Source organism: Neoarius graeffei, chromosome 17 (genome assembly GCF_027579695.1).
Source record: "Neoarius graeffei isolate fNeoGra1 chromosome 17, fNeoGra1.pri, whole genome shotgun sequence".
NCBI classification, from domain to species: Eukaryota; Metazoa; Chordata; class Actinopteri; order Siluriformes; family Ariidae; genus Neoarius; species Neoarius graeffei.
In genome coordinates, this window is record NC_083585.1 from 31,323,999 (window position 1) to 31,346,110 (window position 22,112).

At 41.2% G+C, this 22,112-nt stretch overlaps 1 protein-coding gene across 1 annotated transcript in view; it reads right to left on the reverse strand.

Moving 5' to 3' along the window:
* Nucleotides 1-22,112, reverse strand: part of rpa1 (replication protein A1) — a 92,661-nt gene that overhangs the window by 23,725 nt on the left and 46,824 nt on the right. Inside the window, exon 13 of the mRNA XM_060944002.1 lies at nucleotides 13,681-13,813. Within this exon, the coding sequence (XP_060799985.1) occupies nucleotides 13,681-13,813 (133 nt within the window). The remainder of the gene's footprint in view (nucleotides 1-13,680; nucleotides 13,814-22,112) is intronic.

Sequence of the window (22,112 nt, forward strand, 5' to 3'; positions counted from 1 at the left end):
GAGTGGCACGAACGCTGCTGATGAGGAGTCATGCCGCATTAATGCCACTTTCTTTTCTCCAACTAGAAGTGACTGGAATAAATGAAGACAGCCAGCTAAGGACAGTATGCTGTTTCAAACTCAAGCCAGGCTCACAGATCTGTTCGGCATCTAGAGGTGGTTTTGGTTACTGGATAACGACCATAATCGTCATCATCTTAAGAACTGGAACCGTAAGCATTTTGGAGAAAGGCAAACCGCCCCCCCAACCTATTCAAGCTAAATTATTTGCCCAGTGGACATACAGCATACTTCAAATTCACTCCTCCTTATAATCAGTGACACTTGTGGAACATTTACAGTGTAAATTTAACTCTCCGATTTAAAGCCAGGATCTTCAAAAGGACTCTTTGCCTTTCAGGATCTCTAGGAGCCATGTTTAGTTGATACACACTTTAAGCAAAGCCTTAATCTGAAGTTTGAGAGAAATTTAAAAAAAAAAAAAAAAGGAGCAGAACGTGAAAGCTTGGTGCTCACAGAATTGATTCCTCTCATCGCGTGAACGGGTTTAATGCTGACCGCTCTCTTACAACACTTTGGATATCGGACCCCAATTAACTTCTAAAAGTAGCGGAACTGATATTCTACATTGCTTCAAACAAATGGGAAAAATAAGAGGGGAAAAATAGCTGTGTATTCAAACAATCTCTCAGTAAAATGTTTCGGTTGATGATGGGGAGCCTCAACATTTCAGACTCTCTGAAAAGCAGTAATTAATCAAGTGAATGTCTGGCCTATATAATTATCTTTTCATTCCCTTTACTTTTAAATTAGGTCAGAGACGGGGGGGGGAGCAAAATACATTACTGGCTGTTATAACGGCTCCCCTTTTTATTAGATATTAGAGTCATTTGTAGAAATCTATTTGATGTTTAAGGTAGGAGTGCAGGAAATGGTAATATTAGCATGAAAGGGCAAACTCAAAACGGCATTAGTTGAATGTCAAAAGGCCAACGTGGAATTGTGCAATGGGAGACAATACAAAGCCTGCGACAAGGATCATTAATTACAGGTGTTTTCACTGGCTTGACCTTTTGTCCCAATGAAATATTGAAACGCATTAGTGCAAATGGAAACCTGTTTCAGTGAGCGCAGTCAAGGGCCATGGGAAAGAGAGCGGAAAGATGTCCCTAACTTCAGGGGGGAAAGCTGCTGAGGTAAGACTGGCTATAATGCGAGTAATAATAATAATAATGTTAAATTTATATAGCACCTTTCAAAAAACCCAAGGACGCTTTACAATTATAGACAAGGAAAGAAAATAAATAAATAAATAAATAAATATATATATATATATTTAAAAAAAAAAAAAAGTCCACCAAGTAGGGGTCAGGATGTAATTCCCGTGGTGTAGCAGCCACAGTCCCACCAAAAGACGCACGAAAACAAGTCCCACATCTCCAGCACCGCCGCCGTGACGCCGTCAGCAACATCACTCGAACACCACGCCGTGGATCAACACAGCGAGCAGAGAAGCTCCGCCACGCAGAGCGCTGGTGTGTCCCAAACCGCCTGCACAGCCGCCGCGACGGCACCGAGCAACATCGCTCGGAACATCACGCCAAGCGTTAAAGCACAGAGCGCTGGACAACCACGATGTAAATTGAGCAACAGGCTCACTGCAGTCCACAGCTGGGAGTGCAGGCATCGCCCACGGCGAACCAAGGCCTGGAGGGAACCGACGCCCCAAACTGGGTCCGGAGCTACACCACAACCGGCGGACAAAACACTCAAACAAACATCAAACTACACAAACACACAGAAAAGAAAAAAAATAGAAAAAGAAATAAAATAAGAGTTCCGGTGAGAAGCGGCAGCCAGAACGCGCACGACGTACTCTCAACCGGAAACGAAAAAAGATAACAGAACTAACTTGCCCTCTGAACGTTCCACAACATTGAATGTAATTATAAATGTTTTAAGGTAGGACACGTCATTCTTTAATAAATAACATTTTGTAAATATTGCCAAATGGCTGTGGTGTAAACATAGTAATTTGGGGTGGTAAAAGTATCTCGTTTTGCGCCAGGCCACATCCTTCCACCTCATTCTTGATTATTTCACAATAATACCTCATAATATACTTAGCATTTTATTCCGACTGTACCAAGGTTCCATGTCCGGAGGTCATTTTGAGTCAGTCATGCATGAAAGACTAAGGAATGAACCCCCCCTCCCCAATGCAGCAAATAGAAGACTGACAGGAGATGGAACAGTTAGACTTCACCTGCACTTAAGCTACTTTAGCCAAGATGCTTGAAATAAACGGAGAAACAAGAAAATGTACGGACACCATCAGTCGAGGTTCCTCAATGCAAAGGGTAAAATAACTTCCTCTGCAGACACTACCTAGGATAAAACCTTATTAACAATTTTATTAACTGACATTTATTACCTCACATATTACTTTTTAACTTATTTAAAATATTTAAGCAGTTATGCTTGGAATGGTCTTTTGCACTACTTTTTATTGGTCTATGGAGAGAGAAGAAAAAAAAAAAACCACACAAGTGAAGGTTCACTACTCTCACCATTTGCATGTTATGCAAATTATTTTGGATAACAGAGTCACATAAATGACCAACTGTAAATTGAAGTCAGTGGCAGTCAGGGACTCGGTGGATCGGAGACAAACGTGGCTTCAAGATCCTTTCCTTTTCACAGCTCCGTCAGCCTTTCAATATACAGTACCGGTCAAAAGTTTGGGGGAAAAAAAAACACTCATTCACAGGTTTTTCTGTATTCTGACTATTTTCTACATTGTAGAACAATACTGAAGACATCAAAACTACGAAATAACCTCTGGAACATATACGGAATTATGTGGTCAAGTGTTTAAAAGGAATAATAAAAAAAAAATAAAAACCACAACATATTTTAGATTCTTCAGAGAATCCACTGTTAACCTTGATGATGCTTTGCATACTATAGGCATTATGGTAATCAGCTTCATGAGGTAGTCACCTGGAATACTTTTCAATTAACAAGTGCCTTGTCAAAAGTTAATTAGTGCAATTTCTTGCTGCCTTAATGTGATTCAGACCAAAAACAGTAAAAATAGTAAATAATAAAAACACTGTAAACGGTCCGATTCCACAACTGTAGCAATCCATATATTGTCAAGAACTGCTCAGCTAAGAAAAGAGAAACGACATCCATCATTAAACACACAAAGTGTCTTAATTAAAAATAAAATGTATAGACAAGAGTGCTCGGAGAGCATAATATCCCCCGCTGGCAACTATATCAATGCTACAAGTGCTTAAAGGAGATATGCAGAACCATGGCCTCACTTTGTGTTTATAAATGCCTTGAGACCTCAAGAACGGCACAGGAATAGTTTTAAGCGTCAACAATAAATCTAATATAGTCCTTTTTACGATTAAAATGATTCATATAGGTAGCGGTCTGAGAGAATGACCTTGACATCTGTGACATCACAGCAGGAAGGCTATCGGTCTCACTGCCAGTTTTGCTACACTAAAACACAGAGCTGACTGCAACTTCGACCTTCCATTTTGAGCCAATTTATCGCCATGCCACGTAGATGTGTTGCTGGCGGGTTCAGCAACACAACAGAAGGTGGATTTACGTTGCATTCATGACCCAAGAATGTTCAAACTGCAAAGATTTGGACGCGTCTCTCCTCCGCACATTTTACTGATGACTTGTATGAAACCTCTGATCTGTTGAGGAGTGTTGGCTATAAGCCCATACTGAAAGAGGGTGCAGTCCCAACAATTAAAGGAAAAGAAAACTACAAGAAAAGGAAAGTAAGTTCAGCTGCACCAGTTCTTCCAGAATGTGAGCCGAGCAGTAATGGCAGAGTACTCAGTATGCAGAAAACGGAGAATGAGTGGACCCGCCGTCTGATTTCTCCGCTGGATATGCTCGCCTCAGCAGCAATATCTCGCCCTTACATAGAAGAAGCGAATGAACGGAGAACTGAAAGGTCAGATTGTTTCAAAAACAAATCGGCCACAAGCTCGGCCTTCAAGAAGCGAGAACACAGATGGGTAAGATGTGATTCTCATTTAGTTACATCACAACAACACTCGTTGTTTACCTGCATTTAGATTAATACATGTAACTTGTATTGTGTGTTTAAGTTACTGGTATAAGATTATTTCATTTGCTTCAGAATGTGATTGTCTCAGATCATCTGATTATTTAATTAGCCTTTTACGTTTTATCAGTGAAAATGCATGCATGTTGCATAAGTTATAACACCTATCCTGTTTTAATGAGAGTCGCATGAAACGGTCAGTTCAACTCCATCCAATTCTCTAGACGGCTTTGTTCTCTGGCTTTATTTTGTAAGGTGGGGGCCTCCGTGGCCGATGTGTTGCTATTGGATTCACTTTCCGATGGTTTGAACCGATATGGTTCTACGTGTATAGCAGCAGCATGGACACACATTCCAATTTCAGGACTATCACAGTCAGATGCATTACTATCTGAGGAATCCGAACGAAGATACCACTGCAACCACTCTCGCCTGCCGAGTCTGGCTTTGGTCTATAGCTGTCAAAGGCCTCGGCCTTAAAACCGGTTCCTGCTGTGACGTCACGCACTCAGGGCTGGCTGTCTCAGCGGGGCAGCTCGAATGCCGACTTTGCGGTCGATTTTAACTCATCTCATCATCTCTAGCCGCTTTATCCTGTTCTACAGGGTCGCAGGCAAGCTGGAGCCTATCCCAGCTGACTACAGGCGAAAGGCGGGGTACACCCTGGACAAGTCGCCAGGTCATCACAGGGCTGACACATAGACACAGACAACCATTCACACTCACATTCACACCTACGGTCAATTTAGTGTCACCAGTTAACCTAACCTGCATGTCTTTGGACTGTGGGGGAAACCGGAGCACCCGGAGGAAACCCACGCGGACACGGGGAGAACATGCAAACTCCGCACAGAAAGGCCCTCGCCGGCCACGGGGCTCGAACCCGGACCTTCTTGCTGTGAGGCGACAGCGCTAACCACTACACCACCGTGCCGCCCGATTTTAACTCTCAAAAATATGTTTTATTCCCATTTATGCAGCATACAAGAGTCAAGGATGGAGATACTATCCACGCAGAAATTTATTTAAAAATAAAAGGTTCTGCGCATCTCCTTTAATACAACCTCATGAAATTGTCAAAGTACAAGTATGGTAATCAAGGGCCATAACTCTGGTAAAATGCAACCGAAATGAACGAAATTGCAATATGCATATTGCCGACATATAACAAAGAATCCTGTCAAGTTTCGTGAAATTCCTCCAAAAATCGTGAGAGGAGCTGATTTCAGAAGGTGAGTACCCTTCCCAGGATGGACAGACAGATAGCCGAACATCGCCACGGCATAATCCCCGTTCGGGCCTTTCGGGGGGACGGGGACAAACATGCATTGAATTAGAGGGTGTGTCCAAACTCTTGTTCGGTACTGTAACTTTAAATGTCCTAAACTCTTCCGAGATCTATAGTGTATAAACAACAACCACCCGTTTGGTTCTCTCTTCAATAATTCAGCTCCAGCTTATTTGAAAGCAGGGTTTTTCATCCTGGCGTCTCTCTTCACTATGATACTGGGAAGCTTTACTCTGCAGCTTCTGTAGATATCCCACTGCAAATACTTCCCTTTAAAATCTCACGTCTCTGTTCGGCACCTGATGATTCTTTATTCTCTCTCATCTTTGGGCATCCTTTCTTCTGCCTTCACATTCAGATCACTCATCTTTCAAAATAAAAACATGTCCTTATGTTCAATGGCTGGCACTGGCAACAATGCGTTTAAAAAAAAAAAAAAAAAAAAAAAACACCTGAAATGATAAAGTGCACAATGTTGGCCTGAATAGTAAACGGATCTTAATGGATTTACTGGCACTAGCGTAAATCATATCAAAAAATTAAATAAAATAAATAAAAATCATCATGTATACCTTGAAACCATCATACCTTGGGGGGAATCATGAATGTGAAGGCAGGGATGCACACAACCCAACAAGAAAGTACCAATGTCGTGAGTTGTGGTTAGTTTGCCAATACTTTTTATACTGTGGACTTCACTGTTTAAAATGAGAGATTAGAGCATCTCAATTATTCAGATGTAGTGCAGTAAGCCTTCCTCCCAACACTCTCTTCCTGAGAATTCTTTCATTTGTGTTTATATCTACATGATCATACTGATGAACTAAACACTATGCAAAATATCAATCTGAAAATTAATTACGCCTACATTACTCCAGAAGGATTATCTACCGAGTGGTTTGTCATAGTGAATAAGGATGGAAATCGTATAACTTCAACATTTGCTATACATACACACAAATATTCTCCAGCCTCTCAAGTGACAACCTGCTCAGGAACCCAAGTCATAAATAAATCATAACACGTGTGTGGCAGTCTTCAAAAAACCAGCTGGAGGTTGCAGTGGAAAATTCAAATCAAGTTTTGACCAAAACCAAGCTTTTCTGTCAGTAGCATACTTTGATATCTCTACTCGAGGAAAACACATATTTTGCTAAAAACAACGTGGAAAAAGTTTTTACTTGGGTTACTTTCTAAACTTGGGCTTTGATTTTTTTTTAAAGTCAGTCTGCCTAAAGATGTTTACAACCTTTCAAGCGAAGTGATTATCAGGTTTTTGGAGAGTTATACAGCATAGCCTCATGGACACATAACCTAATCAATTCAGTTTGAAATCAATCAGATGCCAGCTCTCAAAATGTCCACCTTCACATCACCAAAACAGACAAGAGCCATTACACCACCGCACAGAGAACAGCAACATTCTAAAAATTTAAATGACCTGATTAAAAAAATGAATAAAATTGTCAGAAGAGAAAAACTGACAGCATTAATCGGAAAATATTTCCCCACCAATGTTAGTGTAAAGGCCCGGTCCCACTGGCCGATGGACACAAAACGTATGCAAAAAGGACACAGCGGACGAGCAAAATTTCGGGGGTGGCTCTATCCGTTTTCATCCGCTCCAGAAATGGACAAAATTGGCGAAAATTGGCGAAAACAGAACGGAAAAGAACGGACATGGGTAGTATATAGCGGGGATGTTAAACGCATGTTCATAGGAAGCCTAGCGGATGAAAGCGGATGGAAGTGGATGACAGCTCCGAAGGGGTTACCGGTGATAACTGAGAAGCGGACGCATAGCAGAAAGAGCGGATGCATAGCGGATGAAGGGGATGCATCACGTACGCCTAACGGAAACAAAGGGGATGTTGCGCGGATGTATATCGGATGCAGACCGTTCACTGCGCATGCGGGGAGTATGAATTGCGTCTGCTCCGCGGATATAAAGGGATGCAGCACGCACGCCGCCAGCATAAAGCGGAAAGACGTGCTGGCGGCTACATCGATACATCTCTACTACTAGATGATTTTCTCCCCCTTTTTATACAAAATATCGATTGTCCGCTAGGTGTCCTTCTACATACTCTAGACATACTCCAGACATCCTAAATATACGAGATACATCCCAGATATAAACGCTTTGTCCGTTTTGAATACTTTATATACGAGATGCATACGCTTACATCCTTTCTATTTCCGTGCTACTAATGATGAATAGACGTTTCATGTACCTTATCTTTCCTCCCTCTTTCCGTTTTCAGCTGCAGCGGATGCGAGTTGCGAGGATGCCCAGAGGATGCAGAGAGGATACAGCAGACGTTTAACGGATGATAACGGACATAGAACGTTTGTTGCTCGTATATGTCGCGGATTTACATCGTACACGGCGGAAAGTTCATCCGTTCTAAAAGTTTTGTGCAGCTCAAAACTTTTTGCGCGGATGAAATCACAGTGGACGGATGCTCGATGGATAGAGCGTATGAAGCACGTATGCAATGAGTACACAACGGATGCATAGCGTTTTCCAACGGATGGCAAAGATTTTTTTTACGTTTTACATCCTCTTTGCATCCGTAAGTGCAGTGGGACCGGGCCTTAAACAGAGCTCATTCGAGTGAAGCGACAATGAGACTCGTTTTAAAGCAGTATGATTTTTACCTCAGGTGACAAGACCAAGACTGATGCAGGTTTTACTGTTAAAGTGAGAACTCATTTCCCGTTATAAACTTAGAATTCTTTAAGATTTCCCAGTAAATGTTTTCCCATAAGCAGATGAGGCGATACATGCAGAGGCAGGCAAAACGTCTTTCCATAGAGCTGGCAGTGAATTGTTAAATGCCATTTTCTCTTTCCTCACTTTAGAAGATAATCATTTTAAAATGTTATAACTTCTAAAAATATGTAGAAATAAACTTTTTACTAAAAAAAGGTTTACTTGAGTAAAAGTTTTACTTTTTACTTCTATATATTTACATCATGGATCTTCTACATGAATACAAATCAGCACGTACTCTTAAAACAACTTAATTCCCAAGACTAGACTTTCCATGTACGGCGATGGAGCATTTAGTGCCGCTGCTCCAAAGCTATGGAACAGTCTTCCATCTTATCTTAAACAAGCCATGACATCTGAAGCATTTAAGACCCCGTCCACACGTAGCCGGGTATCTGCTAAATCGAAGATATTTTTCTACGTTTTGGCCTGTCATCCACATGAAAACACATCAAAAACGAATATTTAAAAAAACTCCGGGCAAAGTGAAGATTTTTGAAAACTCCGTGTATGCCTTTTCGTGTAGACAGAGATAACCGGAGTTTTGCGTTTTAGAACGTCACAATCTGCGCCAAAAAAATTACAACAAATCTGCCCTGACGTCAAACGTGCGACCTTTGTTTACTGCAGAAGCCAGATTAAGCATGGACAAAGAGTAATGGATCGGAGTAGTGCCTTGAAAGCGTTAATTACTGTGCAGGTGCTATTTACATGTTTAATTTTAGAAGCCCAACTACTGACAAGATTCCCAATCAACGTTTTCTTGCGTCTTTTGAAGTTTATACTCCAAAATTGTGTTTAGAAGCAATTCTGTCTCCGAGTCTGTCCAGACGAACGAGCTTGGCGTCATGTTTTATGTTTAGGCGGAAGTGACGCCAACAGAGGGCTATTCTGATGTGATTAGGGGGTAGGATTTGGGGAAATAATGCCATCTACAGGTTTGGAATGCTTATGAATGTGATTGAAAACGCAGATGTTCGGTTATGTGTGGAAGGGATTTTTTTCGAAGACGAGGTGGTGTGGATAAAACATTTTTATAAACGGGGGGGGGGAATGTTCGGTTTTAAAAATACCCGGCTACGTGTGTACATGGCCTAAATCTCAACTCAAGACTTTCCTCTTTCAAAAAGCCCATGGATTATAACTCCTACAACAATGCACTGAGACTTGGTGTAATGCGTCTGAAACAGTTTTATTATTACTATGATTCATATAGTTTTGGAACTCTCATCTCTCTCCATCAATTACACACACAAAAATGTGACCTTGCCTCCCCCCCCGAATTCATAACTACAGAATGGGCATAACAATATAGTTATAATAAATAAAATGTAAAAAATAAATTGCCATTATCAGGCTGTCTCATCTCTTCATTTTTTTCTAGCTGTAATTACGTACATCGTTTAGACAGCATTACATTTACATTACTTGCATTTAGCAGACACGCTTATCCAGAGCGACGTACAGCATACCTAGAGCAGCCTGGGGAGCAGTTGGGAGTTAAGTGCCTTGCTCAAGGGTACTTCAGCCATCCCTGCTGGTCCAGGGAATCGAAACGGTAACCTTTTGGTCCGAAAGCTGCTTCTTTAAACATTAGGTCATGGCATCCCCTGACAGTAGAATAATCTAGTACAAATAATGAGAATGTATGCAACTTCACCCTAGGTGGAAGTACCATAGCTCTAATGCCACAAAAACAGATCTAAAATGGGAAAGAGCTGTTGTGTGACTGTACAAATAGATTTAACAAGAAATTGGAGCTCTCTTTTTACAGACTGCTGAAAACTAAAGAAAAGAGAAGCAACTGGAGGTAGTATAAACGCTCATAAAACGTTTAAGAAAAAGCCTGTTTATTATATTTATATTAAATGTAATATATTAGTTAAGAGGCTATTATATTTTAATCCAACCTATATAACTATGGGTAAATAATTATTGCTGGTTATAAAGAAAAATGTTTTTAACTTAACAAATGGAATATTTAAGATGATAAGAAAAACAAAAGGTTGCATTTTTTGGTAATAAAATTTTCATTAAAAATTTTTTCCCCAAAAATATCTTGGGGAAAATCAAATCGTACACCCAATATTGTGAATCGAGTGAATCATTGCATGCCTACTACAGAACCATGCAACATTCAGACTCCGAGCAAGCATCATAAGTCTAGTAACAATGTACATTTTTCTAGATTCATGTACTTTACATGCCGGACATAATATATAAAGCCATACTAGAACTAATGAAGCATGTCTGATACATTTGACAATGTCCCAGACATCCATGTGGTCCAGCCTGCACAAGGTGAATCCTAACACTGGGATTTCTCCTCAGATCCCAGCTGTGCCATACGCTGCTGACAACTAAATGTTCCACCTGAGAAAGGAGGATGGCGTTGTTCCCATTCCCTTTCATGTGATGCAGAAGTCATTTTACCGTTTACCTAACCAGTCACAAATATTAGGAAGAGGGAGGAGAAATGTGACTAAATTTAACGAAATTACAATATGCATTAGTTCCAACATCCAACAATGCCTTTTACCAAGTTTGGTGAATTTCCTCCACAAACTGTGAGAGGAGTTGATTTCAAAAGGAAACTGCACTCTCACAGACTTGTCAAATTATAAATTTTGTTAATCAAGGGCTGTAACTTTGGTAAAATGTGACCCAATTTAACCAAGTTACAATATACGCATTACCAACATATAAATAAAGAATCCTGCCAAGTTTTGTGAAATTCTTCCAAAAATTGTGAGAGGAGTTGATTTTGAGCACCCTTCCCGTGACGGATGGACATCGCCACGACATAATCCCCCTTTCAGCCAGTGGGAGATTTAAAAAAAAAAAAAGGTTGCCAATCAGCTTTATTAGCACCTTGTGGCATTAGTTACTACATACCACACAGCAGCAAGATTGTGTTCTCCTACTGAGACAATGATATCATACTCATTATAATGCTAAAGAGCTGAATTTAATGTAATCTGATCAACATTAAACTATAGAGGTTTTAGACCCACGTGACCGTTGCCATGTCAACAAGTAGCCGGCGCCATTTTGACAGTCACAAATATGGCGACTACCGGTAGCGATACACTGTTGATCATGACGAAGTCTCATTGTCGAGTATTTTATCCGGCCTAGATGACGCGAGTAAGAAGCGATATCACCAGAAAATCAACGATGCTGGTGTACGTGATCCGTACACGTTACCAGGCTATCTTTTTCTGGCTTTGCAGCGAAGGTGATCTTCCTGACCTGCAGTCAGGCGTGTGGGAAATACCAGGGAAAAAACATAAAAGAAAAAGGAGCGAGATGCAGAAAACACCTTCACTATCCAGCGACGTAGGGCATTTACAGGGCGAGCAGAGGGAGAGGTATTTGCAAAAATTGAGGTTAGCAGGCTTAGAGAACGACGTTTACCTGCTTCCACCAGGATTGTTCACTGACGTACGGAAGTACACCAAGCCCTCGTCTTTACCTGACTTCGGCCCACATGATCTGTACACCTATGTCGTTAAAAACCAGGCTGGGTAACATGCCTACATCAGCGGGTCGTCCCTGGAGCCAGTGGTCACCATCTTATTACAGCTAAGGTTTGTTCACATTTTCATTTACTTTCGGTCCTCAGGATAAACAAAATGTTATTAAATGTCATTGAAATAACTTCTTAGTCTGTTGAGACATGGCCCGTTATAAATTTGCTGTTACCAGGCAATGACCAAGAACTATTATTAGGGTCGGTGTAGTTGTAGTAGTGCACTAGCAGCTAGCACTAGCTAATGTCAACAACAGTAGCTGGTATGTTACTGTAGCAATGTTTACGTTCAGTCATTTGGATGACTGTTAAAACCTTTCAGTCTCAAGTTTTTCCTTTACTGTATTTACTAGTTTACTGAGCTAGCGCGCTCGGGCAGGCTGGGAGCGAGTGCGCTAGCTCGGACAGGCTGAGAGCGAGCGCGCTAGCTCGGGCAGGCGCTCGCTCCCAGCCTGCCCGAGCGTGCTAGCTCAGTAAACTAGCAAATACAGTAAAGGAAAAACTTGAGACTGAAAGGTTTTAACAGTCATCCAAATGACTGAACGTAAACATTGCTACAGTAACATATTAGCTACTGTTGTTGACATTAGCTAGCTTGACCTTCAAAATGGCAGACACCAGGGCGTCATGTCACCTGTGACGTCACGTCGAAATCCTCTATACATATTATGGCCCTTTTCCACGACCCTTTTTCAGCTCACTTCAGCTCGCTTCAGCTCACTTCAGCCCGACACGGCTCGCGTTTCGACTACCAAAAACCAGCACGACTCAGCTCGCTTCAGCCCTGCTTAGCCCCTAAAACTCGCACCGTTTTGGAGTGGGGCTGAAGCGAGCCAAGCCGTGTCGAGTGAGGCTGGGGGCGTGAGCAGACACTCCCCTGTGCACTGATTGGTGAGGAGGAGCGTCCTCACATGCCCACACGCCCCGCGAGCGCGCTGGGATCTGTAAACACCGTAAACCCGGAAGGAGAATACTTACGAATTATGAGAATTTCTGAAGCCTTATGCGCCTCGCCTCATCTATACGCTCTTGCCAGTATCTGTCCGCGTTGTCGGTGACAACAAGCCACAGCACCAAGACCAGCAACACTAACGACTCCATGTCCTCCATGTTTATTGTTTACTATTCGGGTCGTGAGACTACCGCTTAAAAGCTCACTGATGTCACTGTTTGCGCTGCTTAACGACATCACCTGACGTCCACCCACTTTCGCTAACTCCACCCAATGTGTCCACCCACTTCCAGCCAGCACGGTTCAGCGCAGTTGTAGTCGAAATGCAACTCCAACAGCCCCGCTCAGCCTGACTCAGCACGGCACGGCTCAGCCCGACTCAGCCGCGTTTGTAGTGGAAAAGCGGCAATAGTCAGAACTAAAACAGGAATCAAATCTGACCAAGAAATAAGAATAATGATAATGTAGTCAAAGTCCTTGTTTCACTGTAACTTAATGTGCAAAATGATGCTCAACCAAAATGATCAACTTTCTCATTGCCAAGAGTGCAAATAAAGCCCAAAAGGAGATTTACTATCTGAACCATAATCTCTTAATTATTCAGCGCAATAAAGTCCCACTAATCTGTGCCCTCTATCTCAGGGATACTTAATGAGGTCTAAATGAGAAGGGTACAACTGTGTGATCAAATTTAAAAAAAAAAAAAAAAAAAAAGTGAATATTGTTCAAGCTCAGAGACATCATTTAGAGATGAGATGATTATGCTGCTACATTGTTTGCTTAAAAAGGAGAGAAATATATATGATATGATATTAGACGAGTGTGTGTTAATTCCAACATCATGGCGCATTTATTAACTCAAGATGAATGAAATTTCTGGGATTTAAATAAAGAATTCAGGATGACCTTCATGAGCATAAAACTTTGCTTGCATGTACTCAGTTGTAACCAAAATGTTTACTTCTTCAGTGAAAAGAATGAACTGGTGTTCTAGTTTTTGAGCATGTTGAATCAGAAGAGCATTTACCTTGTCTCCGTGACCCAGGTGCTCGTTTTTGACATCTGCCAAAGTCTTCCAGTTACTGGGACCACCGCCGCTGCCTCCGCCCCTCAACTCTGTCATGGACTGACCATCTAGAGCGTGACCCTCTTTATCATACCTGTCAACACACAAATATATCAGGTCTGTGTATGTACAACTTTTCACCCCGGTATCTTAATGCAACTAGGGAGTCAATATCAAGACTGCAATAAAAAGCTGAGTGAGCAGCTCTAGCTGGAAAGAAAGCAGGCTAAAAACCGCAGCAGCAATGGCAGCAGTGGGGCCCTGGCGAAATGAATCAACAGCACAGGGACAGTTGAGTGAGATGGGGTTATGGTCAGGTTGGTGAAATTAGAAACCCATTTTCACAGATTGCCTGGGGTGCTCCAGAGTGACTGAGGAAAGAATGAGGCACAGAAACAAAACCCACTCAAGTTGGGACAATGTGCGAGGGATCAATAAAGTGATCCAATATATAGGCTGGAGGCTGGGGTTGCTATGAGAAAGGCAACGTGCTAAATACAGGGTTCCAGCCTTATCCTGGAAAACACTGGTCTGTAATTGTAAACAGATCCATTAATGAGTAAGTGGGTGGCCCTGACATGTGAGGTCCTGCCAATTTTACTTCCCATTGAAAAATGAGTTTAATTCTCCAGGATGATATAGGGTTCCTCATTGCTGCGCTCTTTTTCTGCTTTGTTTACGCACAAGTAATGGGCTAAATATAGTGTGCCTAATGAATTGAAAAATGAAAAATCAACCTAGTTCTGATTAAAAGCACCATTTCTGTCATTTGTTCTGAGAAGAAAAAAAAAAAAGGGCACAAAAATGTAGGAAATATAGGACATGCTTGGTTTTTTGATTATTGCATACAGGAGAAAGAGAAAAGCTTCGGGTACAATCCAGTACATCTGCATCATTTAGAACGAACAGAGCTCTGCTTAAGCTTGACCTACAAAAATCAAACAAACAATGTCGCTGAATCAAATGACAGGAAATTGCTGACGGAGCTGCAAACATGAAAGAATAAGAAAGGCTACAGCATGAGCATGGAAGGAAGACACAAGAGGGACAAACTGGAGCTGGCGCGAGCTTTTGAGAGCAGGACTGACAAGTAAGTGCTCACTGCAGCATGCTTAAAGTGAGCCAACGTGACTGGGTAAGAGAGGAGGGAAGAGAGACCTTACATAAAACCATCACATGATATGTCAAAAGGAATATACACCAAAAGACATACACTTGACAGAGCACATGAAAATTTAGCGATAAGGAGGCACGCACATACTTGATAAACTAGAGCTCAAATGACAGGCACATCATGAGTGATATTTCAGCTGTTAAGAGGTACACATGACTGCTTTACAGAACTGAACAATTAATGATCATCTTTACAGATGTTCGAACACCTGACAAACAAAGTAGTAAAAATGTCATCCAACAGAGCTGCTTTAAATTATACGAACAGACCAAAATCTTTATATTTAGAGCTGAAAGTGTGAATTTGCTAAAATAATAATAATAATAATATTCCAAAAGCCTGGGAAAAAAATGAACAGTATAACACTTTATTAGTCTTCCAAGTGTGAGAACTGATTAAATGATTGCAAGGACCAGAACAAGCCTGATACAGTATGCGAATTTAAAATTTCTTAACATAACTACTCACTGGTCACATTAACTGTAATACATTTACACCTGTTCATTCATGCAATTATCTAACCAGCCAAGCACAATGCAGAAAACCTTGCAGATGCAGGTCAAGAGCATCATTTACATGTTCAAACATCAATCATGAGAAAAGGGAAAATGTAATCTTTTGTATGTACTCTACTCAGCAACTGGTCCAAGCACTGATCCGCTTGGACTACTGGCAAGTCTCTCCTTGCTGACCTTCCAGCTTCTGCCATCAGACTCCTGAAGCCCACCTGGTCTACAACCTCCCTCATTCTTCCCGTGTTACCCCTCCTGCTTACCGACCTGCACTGGCTACCTGTCGCAGCTCGTATCAAATTTAAGACAGACATTGGTGCGAGCTTACCAGGCTGTCAAGAGGTTAGAGCCAGCATACCTCCAGAGTCTGATCCACACCTACATGCCAGCCAGATACCTACGCTCGGCTACTACTGGTCGCCTGTCCCCGCTCCTGTCCAGCCTGCTCAAGACTGCTGTCTGTCCTGGCTCCCTATTGGTGGAATGACCTTCCCATTGAGGTCAGAACTGCCAATTCCTTGACCACGTTCAAGCGCAGACTGAAGACTGACCTCTTCAGGCTGCACCTCTCCCCTGCCCACTGTATAACTGCATATTGGTCTTGACCAACCCAAGTTGTGTACTGTCTAGCCTGGAGTTATCCATCTGAGTTTTATTTTTCTATTTAGTTGTACTTTGTCAGTTCATTTGTATGCTTGGCTCATTTTCCTTGGCCGTTTGCTGAGTGTTGGTACTTCAACAGAATATTACATTAAGTGTTCTGTCACTTGATCAGTTCGCACTAGAACTTTCTTCTCTTGAACTTCAGCACTTCTGGTACCTGACTTTCGCACTTACTTACATCGCTACGGAAAACAGCATCTGCTAAATGCCATGTAATGTAATCTCAGCGATTTTGACCGTGGCAGAATATTTCAGGAACTGCTGACCTCCTGGGATTTTCAAGCACATACAGAGAGAGTTTACACACAATGGTAAAGTCGTCTGAGGAAACGAGCCAGACTGGTTTGAGCTGACAGGAAGGCTACGGATACACAAATAACCACTGTTTACAACAACGGTGAGCTGAAAAGCATCTCAGAAAGCACACAGTGCTAAATCTTGAGGTGGATGGGATACAACAGCAGAAAACCACATCAGGTTCCAGTTCAACTGTCCGGTTTTGCTAAACCTATGCACACAGTAGCATCATATTCTTGTTCTTGGCTAATAAGACCTGAACCTGATGTGGTTAGCTGCTGCAGCCCATCCAACATCTCAAGGTTTGATGTACTGTGCAAGTGGTTATTTGAGTTACCGCAGCCTTCCTGTCAGCTTGAATCAGTCTGCCCGTTCGCTTCTGACCTCTCTCATCAAAAAGACCAGCAGACCTGCCACTCGCTGCATGCTTTTTCTGTTTTTCACACCACTCCAGAGACTGTTATGCAGGAGGATCCCGGGAGATCAGCAGTTTCTGAAACACTCAAACCAGCATCAACAAACATGCCACTGTCAAAGTCACATAAATAACATTTTTCCTCTGTTTTGATGTGAATGCTACCTGAAGCTCTTGACCCATATCTGTATGATTTTGTGCACTGGGCTACTGCCACATGACTGGCTGATTGGATAAATGTATGAATGAGCAGGTTAAAAGATGCTCCCTTTAAAGTGGCCAGTGAAGTATTTGTACATGAAAAGCATATTTATAAAATATCTACATCGGAGATTTAATTTTGAAAAAAAAAAAAACAAATACAAAAAGAAATAACTATCATATGGATATGAATGTTGATTAGGTAGTGCATGGACAGTACCAGTCAAAAGTCTGGACACATGCCTACTCATTCATAGGGTTTCCTGTATTTTGATTATTTTCTACATTGTAGAACAATACTGAAGACATCAAACCTTTGGAATAACACATGGAACATAACCTGCCCAGCAAATAAATAAATAAATAAATAAATAAATAAATAAAAGGGGTCACCATTTCAATTTAACCTCCTAAGGCCCAAGCTGTTTTTTTTACATGCATTTTTTATTTCTCTTTGCTATTTGGGCTTATTAGAACCTGATTAGAATAAAAACTAAGCATCATCTTTTGATAAGATGTACTTTTAGAGAAAAAGTATGTCCACATATGTGGATTCTTGTTCCGAATTTCCATAAAGTGCTGTCCACGCATGTGACCGCTAAGCCCCAGGAGGTTAAATAAGCAAATACCTTTGATTGGATAATTACTGCAATGATTAACATGCTTCAGCTGGCAACAATCCTTTTAACCCTAACGGATGCAGGGAGTAGCTTCTCATTTCTCAAACATGCCAGATGATGTATCCCATGCTCATAGAAAAGATTTTACTATCTTTCAGAAGGGTCAAATTATTGGCCTGCATCAAGTAAAGAAGAAAACTAAGCAGATTGCTGAAATGACTGGAATTGGGTTAAGAACTGTCCAACGCATTATTAAAACCTGGAAGGATAGTGGTGAACCGTCAACTTTCTGGGGGAGAGAACCACCCAACAACACATGGTTGGAAAAAGATCCTGACTGACCATGATCAGCGATCATCTAAATCAGACCTGGGCATTTCCCTTTGGTTCATTCTGACCGGCCTGCGTAAGGTTAATTAGAAATTACAAAATAAACGTATTTTCTAATTTTATCTCATGCATGGACAATGTGCATTGCTTTTATTTTGAAGAAGTTGTGTTCAACAAAAACGCAATGCGCACGACATGAACATGACATGCAATCCCACGAAACCTAATCCCGCGATAGCTACTTCCGTAATTTGTCCAGACCAACCACAAACTTGTACGTCATCCTTCAAATGGTCCAGCCAATCACATAGTGTGGCGTCACCAGCAGGCGCCGGAGCCCGAGCCGATCTGTAGATCTGATACCTACACCGAATCGACTGATGATCATCTGTCTGCTGTGCTTCGCATCTCCACCTCAGACATTCAACCTGACTCTGATGCGCTCATTAAAAGACCAACAGAGACTAGATTTCTCTCACTGAACAAATAAAAAACACCAAATGAGGTGATTAGACTACAAATGTGGGCATCATTATTATGATATGATGTATCTTGTTTGATATTTGGAGTAGAAAGACAATATTGTGATGTCTTTATTGTGTTTTGGGGTGAATGTGACTGGAAAAAAAAAAAAAAAAAAAGGTACAAACGTTCACATTTTGTTAATCATTGTTTTGGGCAATTTGACTGAATGACATTTTTTTGTAAGGCAACCTCGTTTTTTCCATACTCTTACCAGTCTTAGCAGCTTGTAAAAACAATGTTATTTATTGCTTTATATAAAGAAATACAATTAATATTATGCAGAATTTAGTTCAGCCTTTTGGTCCGGCCCTCCACAAAATTTTCTGTTTCTCATGTGGCCCCATGGAAAAAATAGTTGCCCACTCCTGATCTAAATGCTTGGTGAAGTCGAATTATTAAAAAAAAAAAAAACAGTAGAAATCACAGCTATGTTTAATCGTGAAATTAAGAGCACTTACACACTCACTATGTGATGAGAACTCACAGGATTGATACTAAACAGCTGTGTGGCCATATGAAAACCACTTGTTAGTGAGACTAAATCAGGAGAAAGGGCTTCAATTTGTTAGAGAGCAGAAAGATTGACCTCTGGAGCAATGGGAAAAGGTCATGTGGTTTGCCAAGTCCAGATTTAACCTACTCCTGAGTGATAGGTGTGTCAGGATAAGAAGGGAATCAAATGAAGCAATGCACCCATCATTCATAGAGGCCACTGTACAAGCCTCTGGAGGCAGTGTGATGATCTGTGGTTTAGGGGTCGACCGATAATCGGCCTGGCCGATATATCGGGCCGATATTCTGCATTTTTAGGGTTATCGGTATCGGCCATAATTTCCACCGATATGCCGATAACATGCCTTTTTGCAGCCATTTCGTTCCTAACGTGACTGTCACTGCACATCCTTTCCTGCACTCGCCTCTCTGAGTTCAAGAACACGGTCCCGCCCACCACAACATCTGATTTGCTTGGCACAAGAGATATAGCCAATCAACACGCGTAGCTAAACGCTGTGAACTGTTTCAAGGCGGCCATATGGGCACTCGGGCAGAAGCAGATCCCACTTCAAGGTAAGGACATGCTGCTTTTGCTGCAATAAGTCATAAACACACAAGTTGCAAAAGCACAACATCATTATATGTTTACATTCTTCATCTACTACTCGTTAAAATTGTCCATTTGCATCTGTGTAGCCAGACAAACTTAGCTTACGGAAGGAAGCACTTGAATTAGCCTACAACCAACTAGTCTCGCTGAAACTACATGTAATGTTGTCCATAGTAAGCAGTCCCCAGCATAACGTAGGCTGCAGTCATTTTTAAATCCCCGTCTGGAAACGTTGTGAATGTGTCAGTAGTTCTACTCGAACAGTAGAATGACAGCCATACAAAGAGGTGGTCAAGGGAAGACGAAATAAAACGTAGTGTTTGTGTTCTGTAGGCTAGCGCAAGCCTACTGGCTATTTGTTATGGTGATGAGTAAACTTCATGACGTGACTCGTGCTCAAAAAGCGCATTGCACTTGTATATGTTAGGTAACTTTATAAAGCGCTATTTGAACATTTAAACAAGCCAGGTGTGATATGGTGCTAGTCGGCTGTGTAATACTGTAGGGAGTTTGTCAGGACGCTTGTTGTGGGCTCAGTAATTAATTGTGTCGTGGATGCACACTTGCTTGGATAAACACTAATGAACGAAATACATCAATTAAACTCTTGACTTAAATGTTCTTATGCTACTTCACATTGCGCTGTAATGTACTCCACTAGTATTTATAATTCTTGCGCAAGTGATTCTCCTCGCTAGCGCTTCTGATTCGGAAAGCGATATACTCTTAAAGGAGCAGAGCCGCGGCAATTTATACAAAAAACAGAAACCGCCTCAGTGGACAACATGCAGAGCAACTGTGCTTCCTTCACTACAATATAATCCTCCTAAATTGGGAATATTAGGCTTGGGCATTAAAAGCATTAGAATGTAGATGGTTACTTGTTAAGTTGTTACATAATAGCCTACTTTATGTTTGATTTTACTTTTTAAAAAATGCTGCAGGCAGCTCCCTACACTTGATTTGTTATTTAAAAACTACTTGAAGTTGGTAAGTCTTACTTAGTTCTTAGTGTAAAAGAATCCAGAGTGTATTTTCATTTATTTTCCACTGAAAATGGTGAGCTGTAATATAGTAGGGAGTGATTTATTTTTTTATTGGTGAATATTTATTTTATTATTTTATTTCTCATTTTATTCTAACTAATGTTTGACTTTATTGTACAAATGCCGCTGGCATCTCCCTGCACAAAATTTCATGTTCAATTTTACAATTAAACATACATTTCATGGATATGAAGGTCTGTGTCAGTGTGTGCTATGTTTAATTTCATGTGAATTATAATGTTTACATTTATCGGTTGAACATATCGGTTATCGGCATCCCAATTCCATAATAATTGGTATCGGTATCGGCCCTGAAAAAAACATATCGGTCGATCCCTACTGTGGTTGCTTCAGTTGGTCAGGTCGAGAATAAAACTCCGACCCAATTGTTCTGAATGACTAGGTTATCACGTCGATGGATTTTTTTTTTCTTCCCTGATGGCACAGGCATAAAATTAAGGCTCAGATTGTCAAAGAGTGGTTCAGGAAATATGAGGAATTATTTTCACACATGAATCGGCCACCACAGAGTCCTGAACTTAACCCCATTGAGAATCTTTGGGATGTACTAGAGAAGACTTTACACAGTGGTTTGACTCTCCCATCCTCAACATGATCGATGAAAAATTAACACAACTCTGGACTGAAATAAAATGTTGTGACACTGCATAGGATTATTGAAATAATGCCACAGCAAATGCATGCTGCAGTCAAAGCTAAAGGCCAAATATTAGAGGAGTGTGAAATTTTTTTTTGGCAGGGTAGTGTATATGTAATTATGTGGTAAACAAAAAAGTGTTAACAAAACATATTTCATAATTTAGAGTCTTCAAACTAGCCAGTATTTCCCTTGATGACGCTTTGCACACTATTGGCATTATCTTAACCAGCTTCATGAGGGAGTCACCTGGAACACTTTTCAATTAACACGCCTGCCTCATCAAAAGTTAATTAGTGAAATTTCTTGCCTTCTTAAGCTGGGCATACACTGTGCGATTTTTGGCCCGATTTTGACACGATTTTCACTCATGCGACTATTTTGGAGATTGGGCCGAGTTTTGGCTCAATTGTGCGTCTCGGATCGTGTAGTATACATGGGGTAACGACAAGCGATTAACACCTCACGACCTCCTCCCGATCGATCGGATGAAAATCAAACCTGTTTGAAATCCTGAGCATCGCATCCGAGCATCGGATCGTACAGTGTGAGAACAGGAATCGTAAGCTGCGTGCTGTTTACCCCTGCGATTCACTCGTACAGTGTGAGCAGCAGCTGAATACCGCGACTGAAAGAAAATCGCACAGTGTATGCCCAGCTTAAATGTGTTTGAGATCAACAGTAAATAATAAAAATACAGTAAATAGCCCTATTCCACAACTGCAGTAATCCATATTACGTCAAGAACCGTTCGACTAAGTAAAGAGAAACGACATCCATCATTACTTCAAGACATGAAGTAACTTAATTAATAAAAATAAAGAAAAAAATACACATTGAATTAGAA